The sequence below is a fragment of the Mesoplodon densirostris genome, chromosome 5, assembly GCF_025265405.1.
Source record: "Mesoplodon densirostris isolate mMesDen1 chromosome 5, mMesDen1 primary haplotype, whole genome shotgun sequence".
In the NCBI taxonomy this organism is placed as follows: domain Eukaryota; kingdom Metazoa; phylum Chordata; class Mammalia; order Artiodactyla; family Ziphiidae; genus Mesoplodon; species Mesoplodon densirostris.
In genome coordinates this window covers 123,490,999-123,510,387 of record NC_082665.1, presented here as the reverse complement: position 1 = coordinate 123,510,387, position 19,389 = coordinate 123,490,999, and the positions used below count along the sequence as shown (strand labels likewise).

The window sequence follows — 19,389 nt, the reverse complement described above, 5'->3', positions numbered from 1 at the left end:
TGTCCTGGGTACACAGAGGTCTTTTCTCTTGTGAGGCATGGACCAGGATACAGTGGCTGCACAGTGATGATCAATCCAGGTAGATTAAGGCCCCAAATAATGAACCCAGGGCCTGTAGTTATGCAACATACTCCTTTATTTGGATCAAAAATACATTCTTAAGGTACAATGATTAGCACAGAGGGCAGACCACCATTTTTCCATGTAAGTCAGTTTCTCCAGATCTGACTTGAGGAAGGGGAGCACCATCAGTGTCTTACATACCCCCTTGGAAAAAGGGCAACTCAACTCCTCGAAGGAGAGGCTCCACTGAGGCAGCTGAAGGCTGCACCCTACCCCCTGTGCCCTACCAGCCACAGGATCACCAACCAACCGCTTGTCACCTGCAGGATTCTGGGGCTGCTTGTTCTGTCATATCTAACAGAGCTGACCAGTCTGAGACCCAACATAGGAGAAAGGTTTCAGCTATTTTCAACCCTGACCGTGCCCTAAAATCTCCCAGGATGCTTTAGGAAAACCCCGGAAATTCTGATTTAATTGGACTAGAGTGGATCTGCACGTTAGTATGTTTTAGAATCCAGATAATTCAGTGTCCTAAAAATTCCAGTGTGACCCATTTGAAGAGCTGGTGTTCTCCCCACCTGAAGGAACATTTCGATGGGACAAGATAAATGCCAACAGAGCCAAAACTCTGCTGGCCACCTGGGACCCCAGGTAGATGGCTCTTCAGTGGCCAACACAAAACTCTCACTTTTGTCTACAAACCTGGATAACTGGTTTCTGTTTGTTCACTGCTTTTGAGACCAAAAGTACTCTCTAGAAAGCCGTCTTGCAGAGAACAGGTGCTCCACAAAGGAGAGGTTCTCAAAGTTTTGTGTGAGCAGCACACTTTCGAATAGTAAATCTTTTGAGCTCACCGGAAGGGATGAAAACGCTCAAAGTCACACCAAACCGATCGTCAGAACTCCCAGCGATCACAACAGAGTGTAAGCTGACGCCAGTGACCAACACTCCCTTCACCACTGTGTCAGCCCGCCCCGCCCCGCTCCTTCCAGGCCCGGCTCCTGATGTGTTCTCAGCACAGCCCAGGAAGGATCCCATCCTCCTGCTGTTCCAGCCAGCGTCTCCCCTACCCCCCACTCCACACCATCACACAGCTTGGGCCTCCACCAGGCCTCGCTGCGGCGTGAGCACCCCACTGCAGCAAAAAGGTGTTTTATATGTTGATCGACAGACAGCAGCAAACTATGAAAGGCAGTGTCCTAAACAGTGCAGAGTGAAGCAGCCTGTAAGTATCTAATTTTGATTTATTTTCACAATTGTGTAAATCATCAACTTATTTATTGAAGTATGATATACCTCTGGAAGTCAAGAATGTGTACAGTTCAATGGATTTTCACAAAGTGGAACCACCCTCAGATCCAGCAACCAAAAATCAGTGACACCCAGAAGCCCCTGGGTCCCCCCTCCCAGTCATGAGCCTTAAATGGGACCACTATTATGACTTCTATCACCAAAAATCAGTTTGTCTGTTTTGGAACTTTATATAAATGGAATCATACAACATGCATTCTTTTTGTGTCTGGTTTCTTTCCCTCAACATTATCTTGAGAGGGTAGAGAGGTACATGTAGCAGTCATCTGCTCTTTTTGTTGTTCCTGTCTGTCTGCCTGTCTGTCTTTTTTCTTCATAGTATTCCATTGTGTGATAGGCTTATTTTAAAAGATGAGCATTTGGGTTGTTTCCACTTTGGGGCTCTTACGGTTAATGCTGCTACAAACATTCTTGTACATATCTTTTGATACACAAATGGACTAATTATCTGTTGGGTATACACCTAGGAAGAAAGACAGTATGAACGAAAGAATAGGCAAATAGACCAATCTAACAAAAGAGACTTCAGAACAAACCCACACATATAAAGTCACTTGATATATGACAAAGGGCCAATGCAGTACAATAGGGAAAAATGATATTTTCAAATAAATGGTGCTGGATTAATTAACTGGATATTTACATGGAAAGAAAAATCTTGATCCCTACCTCACACCACACACACAAGTAAGTTCCAGACAGACTGCAGAGCTAAATTTGAAAAATAAAGGTTCTAGAAGTTAAATAAATGAATATCTTCATGGTCTCAAGCTAAGTTAAAATATCTTACACAGGACACAAAAAATGACAACCATAAAGGAAAATGCTGATAAACTGGACTTCACTAAAACTAAGACTTATTATTCATTAAGAGGTGCCCCTTAAGACAATGAAAAGACAAGTCACATACTAGGAGAAGAAATTTTCAATATACATATCACACAAAAGACATATCCAGAAAATGTAAAGAAGTCCCACAAATTAATTTTTTTAAATATAAAAACCCCAATATTTTTATATGGGCGAAAGATAGGAATAGGCATTTTACAAAGGAGAATATACTAATGGCCAAGAAAACATGAAAAGGTGCTCAACATCATTCATCATCAGGGAAATGCAACCTAAAAGACACAATGCATTACATAACCATCACAGATACATTTTAAAACCAACAAAAACCCCTGACGATGCCAAGTATTAGGAAGCATTTAGAGCAGCTAGAACTCACATAACCTGGTGGGTGTGTCAATTAGTTCTGTCAGTTAGGAAAAGCACACGATAACATTTACTGAAGCTGAATATACATATATCCTATGACATAGCAATTCAACTTCTGATACTATTTTAATGTATAGAAAAAACATTTATGGGAATATACATAAACCAGAGAAAGCCTTGAAAGAATATATAGATCGCTTTCAACAAACCACCAAAAACTCCAAAGACAAACACATCCGTTAAACCCACATTACATCAGGAATTCTATCAGTTCCGATATGAAAACCTCTGAATGATTCTATTGGTATTTAATATAATCTATTAGCATGGATTAATAGCAATAAAAATCTAGGCAACTTGCTGTATTTCCTCCAAGAATAACCATTAAACCATTTTAACTATTGGAAAAATTACATCTACTTATGCTCACAGGATATCAGAGCTTAGAAGGAAGATGAAAAATAAAAAGTAGCAGGAAACCATGTAGAGAGAGTCATACAGCTTGTGATTCTAATGGTGGCTGCAAACAAGGTCGCTTATCCCTCTGTGGCCACGCTAATTGGTCAAGAGCAACAGAAGCCTCATCAGCAATGTTCATAAAAACAGGCTCCCCCTGCCTGGGCACTTTGAATTTAGAGAGCAGACACCTGCTACCCATCAGTCTCTCACGAGACAGGACTCGTGCCAACCACCACTATGTTATTTGGTTTGTTCTTAATCTTTACTATTTATAAACAGAGTCTTCAGAGTACATGCGTGCACAAGTGTAGCATGTGTACCCATGCAGCTATCTATAGCCAAAAAAACAAATTCTCAAAAATAGCTGTTTGGAAGACCACATCTTGTGCTATTAATACTCACATACTGCAGTATTACATAACAATTTTTTTCCAATTCTGCTAGGCTAATATGCAAATAAATGAACTCAACCATAGCTAGGAGCTAGATGTACTGATCAGTATGGCCTTGCCTCTCTATAACTACAAAAGAATTTTGCATGATCTCTTTCCGTTCTAAAACTCCCATGAATCTACATGATTAATCACTTTTAAATCCAGCTGCCTGGGTTCTGGGGTGGTAATATCTGCTATTTCCAAATCCGTATATTTAGCATACTCCAAGAAGATACCTCAATACTGAACTCACAGTAATGTGCTGAAGGCATAAACATATTCTATAATTTTATAATTTCCATAAATTATATTTATATAATTTATATAAATATCTTTATATAACATTTTATATATAATAATTTATATAATTATTAAATATAAATAATTTATATTATTTGACAATTCCAAAACAATAGTAGGGTTGAATACTATCAGAAAAAAACTCACCTGAAAACAAATTGTTACTATTACCTGCTTTACCCTCCAGGACCCTAAAAAGTGTAAATCAAATTTTGTTAAAAAGAAACAAAAATGGGAAATGATTCCCTCCTGAAAAGCTCTGAAATCCATCAAAGGAGAGCAGAGAGGACAAAACCCTGGTTTTGTCCAGGGTAAATCTGGACTGTGCTGGGCAAACCAAGACATATGGGTGCTTGGTGCAATAAAACTAATGTCCAGTGCCCTCCGATTACTGAAGTGGGGCTATTAAGATATGAGCTCAGTTGTACTGACGCATCAGATTGAGAAAGGCACCAGAACAAAAATCATTCGTGAAGCATCTTCAGAAGAAGTCTGAGAAACTTATCTGGGTACATTCTTTCTGTCTCAAAAGATAAGACTTTCAAAATGGGGATGGCAGTGTTAGTGATCTCCAATTCAAATGAAGCTAAATGAGTTTGCTCATCTCAGGATCAACTCTAAATGAGAGAAACTAAACATACTAGGGACTGCTTATTGAGTATTTACTACAGGCCACACGCTGTTCTGAATATTCCACACACATCATCTCATTTAGTCTCCAAGACAATGTTATGAGGGAGATTTCATTATGTCTGTTTTAGAGATGGGTTAACTAGACACACAGACTTAAATATCTTGCCCAAGGTCAAGAGGAAAGGAAGAGAGGGAGCCAGAATCTGATCCAAGCACCGAACTTCACATCCTCTAGTTTTCCCACCAGTATTCTTCCCCCTGAGTAATCCAGACATGCAACGTGTGTCCTGAGGACAGACCAAGACCCCACCGTACAGGCACACCTCAGAGATACTGTAGGTTTGTTCTAGACTGCCTCGATGAAGCAAATATTGCGATAAAGAGAATCACACGAATTTTGTGGCCCCCAGTGCATATAAAAGTTGTGTCTATAATATACTGTAGTCTACTAAGTGGGCAAAAGCATTGTGCCTAAAAAAGCAATATACATACCTTCATTTTAAAATACTTTATTGGTTGAAGAAGAAAAAGCTAACCATCATCTGAGCCTTCAGTGAGTTGTAATCTTCTTGCTGGTGGAGGATCTCGCCTCGATGTTGATGGCTGCCGACCGATCAGGGTGGTGGCTGCTGAGGGCGGGGGTGACTGGCAGTTTCTTAAAATAAGCCAGCGATGAAGTCTGCCCCACCAACTGACTCTTTCTTTCAAGAATGATTTCTCTGTAGCATGCAGTGCTATTTGACAGCATTTTACCCACAGTAGAACTTCTTTCAAAATTGAAGTCAATCCTCTCAAAGCCTGCCACTGCTTTATCAACTAAGATTATGTAATATTCTGAATCCTTTGTCATTTCAACAAGCTTCACAGCGTCTTCACCAGGAGTAGTTTCCATCTCAAGAAACCACTTTCTCTGCTCATCCATAAGAAGCAACTCCTCATCCATTCAAGTTTTATCATGGGATTGCAGCAATTCAGCCACATTTTCAGGCACTGTGTCTAATTCTCATTCTCTTGCTGTTTCCACCACATCTGCAATTACTTCCTCCACTGGAGTCTTGAACCCCTCAAAGACATCCATGAGGTTTGGAATCAACTTCTTCCAGACTTCTGTTAACATTGATATTTTGACCTCTTCCCATGAATCATGAATGTTCTTCATGGCATCTAGAATGGTGAATCCTTTCCAGAAGGTTTTCAATTGAGTCTGCCCAGACCCATCAGTGGGATCACTATGGCATCTATATAGCCTTACGAAATATATTTCTTAAATAATAAGGCTTGAAAGTCAAAATTATACCTCGGTCCATGGGCTGCAGAATGGATGTTGTGTTGGCAGGCATGAAAACAACATGTATCTCGTTGTGCATCTCCCTCAGAGTCCTTGGGTGACCAGGTCCATTGTCAATGAACAGTCATATTTTGAAAGGAATCTTCTTTTTCTGAGCAATTGGTCTCAACAGTGGGCTTAAAATATTCAGTAAACCATGTTGCAAGCAGATGTGCCGTCATCCAAGCTTTGTCGTTCCATTTACAGAGCACAGGCAGAGTAGATTCAGCATAATTCTTAAGGGTCCTAGGATTTTCAGAATGGTAAATGAGCACTGACTTCAACTTCAAGTCACCAGCTGCATTAGCCTCGAACAAGAGAGTTAGCCTGTCGTTTGAAGCTTTGAAGCCAGGCATTGACTTCTCCTCTCTAGCTATGAAAGTCCTAGATGGCATCTTCTTCCAATAGAAGGCTGTTTCATCCACATTGAAAATCTGCTGTTTAGTGTAGCCATCTTCATGAATTACCTTACCTAGATCTTCTGGATAACTTGCTGTAGCTTCTACATCAGTACTCACTGCTTCACCTTGCACTCTTATGTCACAGAGATGGCTTCTTGCCTTAAAGTTCATGAACCAACCTCTGCTAAGCTTCGAACTTTTCTTCTGCAGCTTCCTCGCCTCTCTCAGCCTTCACAGAACTGAAGAGAGTTAAGGTCTTGCTCTGGACTAGGCTTTGGTTTAAGGGAATGTGGTGGCTGGTCTGATCGTCTCTCCAGACCGCTCAGACTTTCTCCATATCAGCAATAAGGCTGCTTCGCTTTCTTACCATTGGTGTGTTCACTGGGGCAGCACTTTTAATTTCCTTCAAGAACTTTTCCTTTGCATCCAGAACTTGGCTAACTGTTTGGCACAAGAGACCTAGCTTTTGGCCTATCTGGGCTTTCGACATGCCTTCCTCACTAAGCTTAATCATTTCTAGCTTTTGACTTAAAATGAGAAAAAAAAATAAAATGAGAGATGTGTGACTCTTCCTTTCACTCGAACACTTAGAGGCCATTGCAGGGCTATTAACTGGCCAAATTTCAACACTGTTGTGTCTCAGGCAACAAGGGGGTGACAGCAGTCAGAACATAAACAAAATGTATCAATTAAGTTCGCCGCCTGACATGGGCACGGTTCGTGGTGCCCCTAAATGATTACAATAGTAACATTAAAGATCCCTGATCACAGGTCACCATCACAGACGTAACAACAAGGAAATATTTTGAAATACTGCGAGAATTACCAAAGTGTGACACAGAGACACGAAGTGAGCAAATGCGGTTGGAAAAATGGCGCCAAGAGACTTGCTCGATGCGGGGTTGCCAGAGACCTTCAACCTGTAAAAAGCGCACTATCTGTGAAGCGCAATAAAGCGAACCACAATAAAAGGTGGTCTGCCTGTACAGCCCAGCTGAGATTACTACCTAGAACAAGTTTTACCTAATCCGCTGCCACGTGACCAAGCACTCGCGGCCAGCAGGGCCTCCCACCTGCCCTCCTCTGCCCTTCGGAGACAGGTAGGTGCCAGGCGTCCTGCCAGCAGACTGGCCCACTCACACAATTGTTGCTAACGCTCAATGTAAGTCATTATATGCTCTGAGCCCCCTAAAGCTATGGGATTATTCTGCCATAAGGAACAAAGGTCCCACTGAAACCCCCCTGGGGGTTCCGACTTGTCTGAGTCACTACTAACACCCATGCTGGGTACGACCCTCTCGATTCACCATTATCAACAGCAGAAAAAAGCTGGCCAGGCAGCTTGCACAGTTTCGGATCCTGTGGCCCACTGGTAAAAATACATGAATATCCCCTGTACTACAGAATCCATTAATTTGAAATAAAAAGTAATCTGGAGGTCTGGTAGACAAGCAAGTAATGACAGACAAAATTTAGCATTAAAACAGAGCATCTGTTTTTGAACACATGTATAAAATAGAGTCTGAAGGGAAAACGTGAATATTCACAATTCATTTATACCTGCATTTAGGCTGCAGATAGCACTGCCCTATTTTGTTGAATTCTGAGGCATGGGGAACTTAAGCATTAAAAAAAGAAAAGCAAAAGCAAAAAAAGAACAGTCTCGTTTAGACCCCTTACAGAGCACACAGAACTATAAAAGGAACTGAACAGATTCTGGGAGAGAGCATTCTAAGAAACTAACTCAAGAGGCCAAGATAGGCAAGTTAAAAAATAATAATAAACAATTTCCTGTCAGTTGTCTATTTAGACCTGGTGAAAAGCACCACAAGTCAAGCATAACTGTTTGGAGGGGAGGTTGGAAGACAGGGACGGGAAGAAGCAAAAGGGGTAAGTAATTTTTAGGGTCTGAAAATGAACACCCCCTAATGACTTCTGAAACTGAACTCGAAGTGTGACGAAAGCTCTCTGAGTGGCTGAGACCCACGGCCCTGCGCCCGCCTTGCAGCAGTTATCAAGCCTGGACTCCCTCACATGCATCAGTACAAAGCCAAGTGGAGACTTGCTGATTGGCTACCAGAGTTTTCTGACCTAAATGACCAAGGCTGCTTGTTTAACCAGACAAATTCACCCTGTGATCCAGTTACTGTTGGATGAATATTCATGATATGCCCACAGGTTTGCTGGGTGTACAGCTGTCTCCCCCGAGCCCCCATTCAGAAAAAAAAAGTCTAAAGTCAAATGCAGATATTAGTCTTAAGATAAAATTCAGAAAATGGTTATTGAGTGCTTGCTTTCTGTGCAGAACTGATAAATACAGCCCAGCTTTGGCCTGCAAAGAGTCTACTTTATTTACACCATAATGTACATTTTAATTATTTTGTTTAAATATGCATAATAGATGTGAAAAGCCTGCTAGTTCCCCATGATGCGGTGCTCAGCATCAAGACATAGGGAATCTATGTCGGCGGAAAGTTAGTAAAAGCATTTCCCCTACACACCGTGATACTATAATAAGGACAACAGTGATATTAAGAAAACTGAGGGCTGCCACAAAGGTCAAACCTTTGGTCCCAGTGAAGCCAGAGTCTCTGGTCAGGCAGCCATAACAGGTGACTAGACAGCTGCCTGGCCATATTATCTGCCAACTTCTTCTGCCAGAAGAAACTGAGATTCTTTTTTTCCCTTCAGTATCCCCTATATTTAAAGGGGAAAACCAAATCTGGTGCTCCAAACCACCAATGCTTCCTTAAGTATACAAAAAAATTAACACTGCCAGTGTAATGTGGGGGTCAGTGGAGTGCCCAAGCAGGGTACAACAACCAGCTCCAGCAACCTGGACAAGCAGTTAACCCCTCTGAGCTTGGGGTTTTCTTCAGCCTCCATGGTTGATGCAAGACCAGGTCACAGAATCAAGTTAAACACTTTTCATGTGTTTTGCACATAGTAAGTGCTTAATAAACAGTGGCTGCTGTCATTACTTTTAAATACCAAAATAGTATAATGGCTATACTTCCAACTTATTTTTTTTAAATACCCAAATCAATAGTTGTTATGGTCTGGGGATAGGGGGCAGGGAAGGCTGCAAAGAGACTTGGAGAATTTTTTGAGATGATAGAATTGTTCTAGATCTTGGTTGTGGTAGTGGTTACATGACTTACATGTGTTTGTCAAATTCCATAGAACTAGACACCAATAGGAGTGAGTTTTATTTTATGCAAATTAAATCACCTCTCTTAATGTACCATCCAAAATATTTAATTAGCTTTGACTAAAGTAAACCATTCAAACTAATAGACACTTTAACTTCATTTATTTCAAAACTTAAAAAGAAATCTAAGGCTTAAAATGTTACTTAATATTTTTAGACCAAGCTCCTGAATTAAAGGATGGAGCTATTTGAAAAAAATGAATGCCATATGAACAGCTAACCAAATTAACTGTTTCAAAATAAAGCATGGACTGTATTGAATGGTGTGATGAAATGAAATATGGAAAGAGAAAATGAAAGTGACGTTTTCGTTTACTAGATTACTAAAGATGACAAACATAATGGCTTCTCCCCTAAAAATCTACTAATAGGCCTTTGAGAATAAGCTAAAAAGTGTAACCCTATTTTCAACAAGCTAAGGAAAAGTAGAAAAGTCTGGTGATGAGTTCCATGATTTATTTTTCTTCTCAAGGTACTCAGAAAGGTCCTACCAGGCTGCTCACCCTGAATTTCCATCGACACTCTTACCATAACCAAGGAGCTCTTTTAGTATGGATCTGTGCATCTATTTTAGCAGAAAATGTAGTTTTACAATTTACAATTTCTTACTCAACACCACATTTACAAAACAGATGGATTCCAAAGAAATAATTTTAAATAAGGAATATCATTCCAGTCAGCCTACAGTGGATTTCTGCACGTCCTGCACCTCAGCAATAGTCCCCTTTCTTTGCCCACTGTTTATCCCATTTCTGCTGTTATTTCTCTCTCTGATTTGGGGATCCCCACCTTAGAGGAAGGTCAAGACTGTAATGAACTAGGAAACAGTCATAGCCGGACACTGCAACTAATGCAACCCATGAACAGCAGCCTCTGATCCTTAGTGAGCACGCACTCTCCGTGCCATGCCCTCAAGTCCCCCATCACCACGCTCACTAATCTATTCCCGCCTCTCCCCTTCCATCACCTGACTGCATTCATCCCTTTATTCAAAAGAAACCAAAGAAAGATGTCACCACTGCTTTTTCACATGGGCTCCTGCTAAGCTGTTTATTATATTTTAACAAAAGTGAAATGTAATTCTGACATTCGTGTGACAAAAATAACTGTGCACTATTTGGTGCTTTATGAAAGTTGGTATTAAAGTTAAAGATCTCTTTATTCTATTACGTTATTAACTTGATGCTTTAGAAAATGTCTTGTCTTTAGAAAATGTCATGTCTTTAGAAAATGCCACACTAAATTTCTAAAATCTTGATCCTTCAAGACGCCAACTAAAAGGGAGTAAATACCAAGTAATTACCTATTTAAATATAGCATACTCCTTCCCTAAAATCCAGGCTTGGTCAACTTTCAACACTATTTCCATAGTTTTAAAGGGTGATTAAGGAAATGCACATTGAAAATAAAGGCAAGAAAAAGGAGTCAAGTCATCTTAGGAGATACAAGACAATAAATAAGATATGAGACTAGTAAATCCCAATGAGCCATTTTTAAAAATTAAAAGAACCTAGAGAAAATATGTACTTTCTTATCATTTGTCCATTCATTCAGGAAGCAACCTACTGAACCTCTACTACATTCCTCACAATGTATATCTAGGGATACAACTGCAAACAAGGAACCAACTGCCTTCATTAGAAAGAAGAAAAGTGACAAAGATATCTGGGAAAGTTTCAAAATTCCAGTGATTTCTGAATTATTAATCATTTCCCCATGTGCTTCTAGCATCTTCAATGAAGAAATGATATCTACCAACAAGTTCTCAATTCCACATGTCAGAAATGTTGGCAAACCATCCTTCTTCCTAACCTCCCATGAATGCAAAATTAAAACAGATGCTGTTGTAATTAAATAAGTTACACTGTGAACCACATGTAGACAACAATTAAATCTGAATTTTTTTTTTTAAGTGCAAGGACAGGCCCTTCAAAAAAATTGAGGGAGAGGAGTTAAAATGTGGTCAGCTTGTATCTTCTCTGGAATTTTTACGTCAGATTTCATTAACACTGCAGTGCAAAATCACCACAAATATCTAGTAACCAATAAAAACAGTTATGACACATAACTCTGTCAGTGGGCACTGAGTACCACGCACGGTTGAAAGCAACTTCCATGGCAACATAGCGACAGAGTAGAAGAAAACGTTAAGTCACTGAAAGCTAGGTAGGTATGCAGCAAAAACCTCTTTTGCTTTCCTTAGTTAAACTCTAAACGCCTGCTGCAGATAGTTAATACACTTGATCTTTAAGCCCTCCAACTGTGCCCTTGCTCAGACATAAACCGGGCCAACAGATGACAAAGCGAAAAGCAGTTTCACAATTGCCTGTTACATACAGTAGCAAGGTTGTATATTTCACTAGGTAACTGCAGAGGCTGATAATACCATCAGACACTACATGTTACTCAGAAGGTTTCTGTAGGTCCAATTAAATTTCAAATACCACCATTGCCAATTCTCTTCACTGTGGCCCGTTCTGTTCTCCCTCTCCCGCTGATGATCTGCCACAGGAAGGTGGGGACAGCCGTGTCAGGGTGCTTTGATGCTCACTGTCCTGGTGACCTCTCAGCCTTCAGACAGCAACATTTTATATTTGCTCCAAACTTGAGCAGAAAGAGCTAGCCCTTCCTAAGGCTCTGCTCTTCTTCGCTCATCAATTTTTTTTCCACTTCATGTCAGGAGAAATATGTTTGCACTGCAGACCAAAATGTAATATTAGAACGAAATCACCACAAACTCAGGAGTTCCTTACATTACTCCTGGAGTTTAAAATGCACAAAACAATCGCTGACTTCCTTTTGCTAAATAACCCCAGGCAAAAGATAGCAAAACCAAGCAAACTGCCCAAAAGAACTTCCACAGAGCTGGAGGCCTGCCTACTGCAGCAAGGAAAAGATTAAACCGTGCAGGACTGTAACCTCTCAGCGCCTCTGACCCTAGGAAAGCCGAAATGGGCATTTATGCTCAGAAACCTACTCCATTTCTCCGTGAGGTTGAGTGACCTGGGATTTTTTGCACCCTCTGAGTCCAACCGTTTGCAAGAGGCAACTATAGAGCGATGAGAAGAAACATATTAAATAATCTCTGTTCACTGCCTGGGATTTTTAAGAACATGCTTTCACATGATAACTGTTTTTAACATACAATGGAAACCTTGCAGGGAGTCTGTTACCAGCCGAGGCTACCACAGGAGAGCGTGCCCTGCCAAGCAGGTACAGGCCATCATTCCAGGCCAATCCTGGGAGAGGACATCCCTAAGTTCCGCGGGGGATGCCTGAGCACAGCTCCCTGCACATTCAGGACCACCTCTCCATTCTTCCCAAATGCCATATGCACCCAATCCCCGCTCAACCACACCAAGCACCAGCGCACCCCTGGTTCCCGTTAGCAGGGGGCTCCTCGTACACCCCCCTCCTGCCACCACTACTCCCCTCTCGCGGAAAGAGCCCCCGCGGACGGCGGGGGGCGGGCGACGGGTGCCCCTCGCCCACCTACCTTGATGATGCTGCTCCGGCGGGGCAGGCCGCCCGGCTTGCTCTCCCGGGGGAGGGGGCAGGCGGCCGGGACTGGGGTCGGGGCGAGCGCGGCGCCGCGGGGGCCCCTGGCGGGGCTGGCCTGGGCTTCGTCCGCGGACACGCCGACGCTGCAGTCTCCGTTGGAAACCCCGGCGCTGTCATAGCGCGCCCGCCCGTGGCCGAGGCGCCCTCCGCCGCCGCCGCCGCCTTCCCCGGCCCCGGCTCTCAGGGCGCCCTTGGCCGCGAGGACCGGGCCCGGGGAGGTGGGCAGGGCCCCGCCGGCGGCGCCCCCCCGGCCGCACTCCGCCATGGGCGCCCCGCGACCCGCCAGCACAAAGCCGCGTCCCCGCGTCCCCGCGTCCCCGCCGCCTCGGGCCGCGCGGCCCCTCCTCCTCTCCTCCTCCCGCCGCCGCCTCGGCCGCTTCTTCCGCCTTTTTTTTTTTTTTTTTTTTTTAATTTAGATGTGCTGTTGGTTTCGAGCTCGCCTCGCTCACGGTTAGAGTCGCGGCAGCAGGATTCTCGGAAGGTTCCTGCAGGGGGAGAAGAGAGACACAGTCAGCGCGGCGGCGGGGCCCGGGGCCCAGCACCCGGGAGGGAAACACGCCCGGCACACGCGCCGCCGCGGGCGCCACAAATACCGCGCGGCCGGGGGCGCCGGAACGGGGCGCCCTCCCCGGGGGAACGGGGCGCCTACCGCGGGGCTCAGGGCACCCACCGCGCGGGCACCGGGCGTCCCACTCGGGCTCGGGGAAGCGGCGGGCGCCCAGACGCTCCCCGGCCACGCGGAGGCGCCTCCCGAGGCTCTCGCGGCCCCGGGCGGGCGGGTGGCGACGCCGGGGTCTCCCCGGATCCCAAGTCCCCAGGGGCTGTCGCGCGCCGGGCCCGCCACGTACCCCCGGGTCCCCGCCGAAGCCGGCGGCGCCGGGTAAGCGCACGGAGGGCAGGGCGGCCGGGACTCGCCCACCCCGCCGCCGCCGTCTCCTCCCGGGCTCGGCACTGCCCCCTACAGGCCGCCGGGACCCTCCCCTGCCGCCGCGGGCCACCCGGCTCCCGCTCGTGGTCGCCGCCGTCGCTGCTGCTCCCGCTGGGCCGGCTCATCGGGGACACAGGAACCTCGCTGCCCAGCGGACGGCGACGGGCGGCGGCCGCGGGTTCCGGGAGGCTCACCGCCTCCCTAGAGATTTGGCAACTTCCAGTCACCCGCCGGCGCCCTGAGGAGCAAAGACAGCGCAGGCCGCGGGCCGCACGATGGTCCCGGGCTCTGGGCTCCGCCGCTGCGCCCCATCCTACCCCGCCCCGCGCGCGGGACTCGTTCCGCTCCCGCCCAGCTCCGGAGGAGGCCCTCCGGACGTTCCCCTCTGGGCTCTTCTCGTGGGTCAGACCCACTTCACATACAGAAGCTATTTCCGTTCCTTTGGGCTCCTGAACTGTGAATCTGTGAATTGATTCAACTAGTTGCAAGGATGCTGGGGCGATGGGAGAAGGGCGGCGAGAGGTGAGAAGCAGAGGACCTCGTTGGAGCCAGTTCTAAGCCCTCTGAGTCGTCCTCCAGGGATTTATCACCATCGTCCCTCCCTCCCAGTGTCCTTCCGCCAGTGTCCCGCCGCCAGCCTGTCCAGCCCTTTGCAGACCGCGCCCTAGGTCAGGCTCATCTTTTGGGGCAGGATCCTACTTGGATCACTGCAGCCGGTCCCTCTGGTTCTTCCTCCTTCCTCCTCCCTCCCTCCCCCAATGCTTCAGGTAGAGTGACCAGCCTAAAAACCCTGATCATGTCGCTCCCCCGAGCAAATACCTTCCCTGGCTCTCCACCCTTGGAGCCAGACGTGGCCCCATCTCCGCATGTTGGTACCCGAGGCCGCACCCAGCCTGGCCCCACCCACCTCTCCATCCCAGGCTCCCTGGCTCCAGCTTCCAGCCCTTCTCTAACACCCCAGCTCTTCTCCAACTAGTGTGTTTCCCTTTCCGGGAATGCGCTTCCCGCAGGGCGCGAAGGAAAAACTGACAGTCCGCTGGTGGTGGGGGTGAACTTAAAGACCCCGCTTTCATCAGCATGATGTTGTAGCAAACTGCCAAGAAGCCTCAGAGGAAACGAGCTTTACATACATATACATACCTGCCCTTGCCTCTGAAGCAACTTCAAATACCTTTGTGTTATTCTCGGGGTGTTTTAATTCTTCTGATCTCTGGATTCATGTTTTTGTAACCCACCAGACAAGCTTTTATCCATCTCTTGCCAACCTGGGCCTACACGCTAACAGACATATTTTCACAGCGATGGACAACAATGTTCTAATATTTTATTCAGTCCCATCCCTCCTTCTTTCTTCCTTCCTTCCTTTCTCTCCCTTCCTCCCTCCCTCCCTCCCTCCCTTCCTTCCTTCCTTCCTTTTCTTTCTTTCTTCCTTTCTTTTTCTAGTTTGGTTAAATTTTTTTTCTGTCTTGTGATAGTTTTGCAGGAAAATATATTCAAATAATTCAAATCAGGCCTTATCAAATTTATAGTCATAGTAGCCAGTGACTATGCTGTGGGGAGGAAAGGCAGAATGCTAGGCCTTTATCCTTAAAGTCCTCTAATTTTGATATTTTAATAAACGCCTGGAGATATTTCTGCCTTTTCCTGCATTTACCAATCACTAGTAATATGCTATGAGAGTCATATATCCTGCAGCTTGTACCATGAGTTTCCTAGGGTGAGTGGGGACATATAGAGATTTAAACCTCCAGGATGCTTTTTTATAAAACCAGCATCTAATCCTCCTAATGCTTTCCAAAATGAGCACCTATCCATCTCCCTCTGGACTCCCAACAGGTCAAACCAGGGAGTCTTCGTTGAAATACACTTGGCATTTAAATTGTTTCCCAAAGCATCTTGGCAGACCTGTGACTAACGATGCCAGAAGCCCAAGGCCTGTGCCAGTTTCCTTTCTATCCCCCTAAGTGCTTGTCTCCCACAGGTCAGACGCCTGCAGATGTTATAGCTGTACTTCTGCATCACACAAACAGCCAGGCTGTAGGTACCATCTCTCCTGTATGGTGACGGGAAGCAGCATGTGCCTCTGACATGTGCAGTGCTCAGCCCCCATCAGGCTTTTTCAATAGCTAAACTCAGACTTTTTTCATCACAAGCAGCACAGTAAGCAGTTGTTCCTCCTCCTTCCTGCTTGTTTCTCCGCAGTTACTAAGTGATTGCTTTCCATTTCTCCTATTCCGTGAACAGTGTTATTGAAGAAATTGTAAATATGTTGCCAAAATTCTTTCTGAAGTGTTTTCACGGCATTGTAAAATTCATAGAAGTTTGACTTAGAAAAAGTGCCAAAATATCAGTCATCCCTCAGCAAATACTGTCTAGTGGTTCCTTCAGTTGAATTTTCAGAGTTGGGCAATGAGAGATAGGCAAGACATTAATAAAATGCTCATTCTGCATAACTCCATGGTGCTTATGCCAGTTTATTATCTCTGTATAGCAATGGTAAGATGCTGATGAATCATTTGTTCATAATGTTTAAAGTAAATAAATACCTCTAAAGATCTCATTAATTTTTATCATGCCATCAATACAGAGCTGTATTTCTTTTAAGTTTTCTTCGTATTTCATTCTGCCTCTGCTTTTAATCATTATTGTCACCCTTGACTGCATGATCTTCTGTTTGTCTGTATCTTAAATACGGTGCCTCGAACATGAGCTATTCACGCTCCCTGGTCCCTAATAAGCTTCCTGCAGCCTCCCAAAATAACACTGACGCTGTTTACCGACTTCTTGCCGTCATTGATATCCTTGTAGGTTATGAATTCATATCTAGTTTCCAGTTTGCAGCCTCTACATTACGACTCTCTAAATTTTTCTGACTCACTGAACGCTTGGCCTTCAAATTATTTTTTCCCTCAGTGTGTGATGACAATTTCCATTTCTCTGACCTCCATCTCATTTTATTTCTGTATTTCTTTCAAGATGCAGTACAACTTCTGAGGCTTCATATTCGACTGCTCCCCGTGTTTAAAATGAGCGCTAACTAGAGCAGAAAGTAGAAGACCAAAATGCTTTAAGGAAATACCAGATTATATCAATGTACTGGTCCCCACTGGCTACCCATTTGCTTCCTAGGTTAATCCTAGATGTTGATTTTAATCTATCATGCTCCTAAGGGTTGGATTATGTGTATTTTATCATGAGCCTCAACAAGAAATACGTAGCAGGTCTCTTTCTTCCTGGGCACCCGTGAGGCAAGTTAGACCTGCCAAAAGCTTTCATTTTCATATTCTTCTTCTCCTCTGACACTAAAGATCCTTCACCCATTTTCCTTGGATCTACCTTACACGTGTATATAGCTGCCAAGAAGTTAGGCACTCAGAGAATTACATCGACGATTTCCAGCCACTGAGGAACCACTGCGTGAATTCATTAAATTGTTCTCAGTGGCTCAGTGGCTCTCAGGAGTTAGGTAGCACTTTGAGGGAATCTATTAATTACCGGAGATTCACTAAGGTCATTCTATTAGCAAAAGTAACAATATGATTTGCTCTAAAAATTACTGTTGCTTGTCACACCTCTTTTATAAACTCTCATGTATTTGATTGTACTTCCACTATTATTTTATTACAGGAGTCACTGCAAACTCAAATGCCTGTAGGAGCCGGGTGGATAATGTAACAAGAACAGCTGGAAGCATTTGTTTCCTAATAGCATCACAATTTATAGTTTTCGACAGTGGCATGTTGGCATCTCAAATACAGAGGAAAACTCTTCCTGATTCATCTTTGGTTTTCCAATTTTTGAAAGTGCCTTGGTTCTAAGAAATATTTCACTTCCCTCCTAATTCTAAGAAAGACACCATAAACAGCCAGGCGTGAGGCAGCAATGCAGAGTGGTGGGGACTCAGATAACCTGCTGAGGAATCTCACTGCTGCCGAGAGGAAATCCTGGCCCCGTGCTGCCCGGATCATCTTGTTCTTTCAGAGATGCCAAAAATCTAGAATATAAAACTTGATATTGTGTTGGTGCATTCTCTTAAGAGAAGGACGCCCACAAAGTGAGGTCTCCACGTATCGTTCCTTTATAAGGTCTACAGAGAGGCTTATTCCTTCCTACCCTAGCTCCTAACTGCACAATAAGCAAAGCGTAGGAAATACCTCCCAAATCTGGTATTTATTTGGGCCTCATCAATCTGAGTTTCAAGAACAGATTTCTTTTCTGGAGTGCGAGAAGTCTGATGACTACATCGTTTTCTGCATCCCAGCGTGGGATGGATGGCTCCCAACCTACTTCCCTTCATCTAACCACTCGCACATCCCAGCCCGGGAACTATTTTATCTCTGAAATCTGAAAGTCAGAAACCTATTGTCTAGCCAACAACTCTGCCCTTTCATCAGTCCCATTCCCTTACCTCCCCCAGACGCACCTGCCAGCCTCAGCAAGACCTGTACTTCTCTCACCCCACCCAACTCTCTCAGTCCATCAGCACTCCTGTCTGTACATTTTCCCCACCCAGCCTGGACCTCATGACCAAGACTTGCAGCCACATTCTCACGAGCAGACCAGGCCCTTCTATACTTTGCCAATCTGTACTTTGCATGAATCCAACCATGACTTTCTCCTGACATGTCCCAGGCTGCCACTCTGCTGGAGAAAAAAAAATCATAGCTCTGCTGACTGGACAGGTGTATGATTTCCGGGGTCAGTGGGAACTTTGGTGCTCTTAAAACAATCTATTACCCTTTGCTAACTGGCACAAATTTCCATTCACCAAACTATTCCTCTCCAAATCCCAGCTAACCCACTGCCCCTCCATCTTAGCAATAGTCCTACGATTCTATTTCATGGAGACAATAAAATATCAGGTCATCAAGAAATAAACTGCTTTAACTTTTCCTCCATCCCATTTATCCTTACCTAACCGACCACTACTGTGGCTTAGGCTAACCTCACAACAGAAACCATCTATGAATGATTGTATGATTATTGGACTCTTCTGATGTGATTGTGTTTTTTTGGGGGGGGGAACCAAAGGGTTTTGTAACCCTCCTTTGGGTAAAAGGTGGAGTGGGGTCTTCCCTGAAGGAGTGGCCAGTCTCAATGTCAATCAAGTAAGGACAAGAATCAAGGGTTTGGAAGGCAGCCTTAGACCAATGAGAGAAGAAATGCTTCCATCCTTCTGGTCTACCTGCTCTTGGGCCTGGCATCTCAAGTTTTTCACGGGTGCTCCAGGGCAGCTAGCAGGAGAGCAGGGCCACCAGGAGCCAGGAGGGGAAGGAGCTGACTTCATCAGCAACCCCCTAAGGCCAGACCCCTGGGCTGTGAGGAGAGGGCCATTGCCTGGCTCTTGTGGTGTGTTCCCCCAAGCTGCCAGTGATGAGGGGCTGGGTATTACAGCTCCTCCCAGCTATACCTTTGTGGATAAAGGGACAGATGGCCTGTAAAAGAAAGAGGAGCCCCTTCCCTCACGCCCACAGCCAGTGTGATGGCTGAAGCCACCATGGGTGAGATTCTGGGAGAAAAGGTAAATCCCTGAGGCAAAGATG

The 19,389-nt window shown here is 44.8% G+C and overlaps 1 protein-coding gene across 1 annotated transcript in view; it reads right to left on the bottom strand.

Moving 5' to 3' along the window:
- PLCL2 (phospholipase C like 2) overlaps positions 1–13,183 on the bottom strand; it is a 213,139-nt gene extending 199,956 nt beyond the window's left edge. Inside the window, exon 1 of the mRNA XM_060099474.1 lies at positions 12,854–13,183. Coding sequence (XP_059955457.1) covers positions 12,854–13,183 — 330 coding nt within the window. The remainder of the gene's footprint in view (positions 1–12,853) is intronic.
- Positions 13,184–19,389: the final 6,206 nt, after the last annotated feature.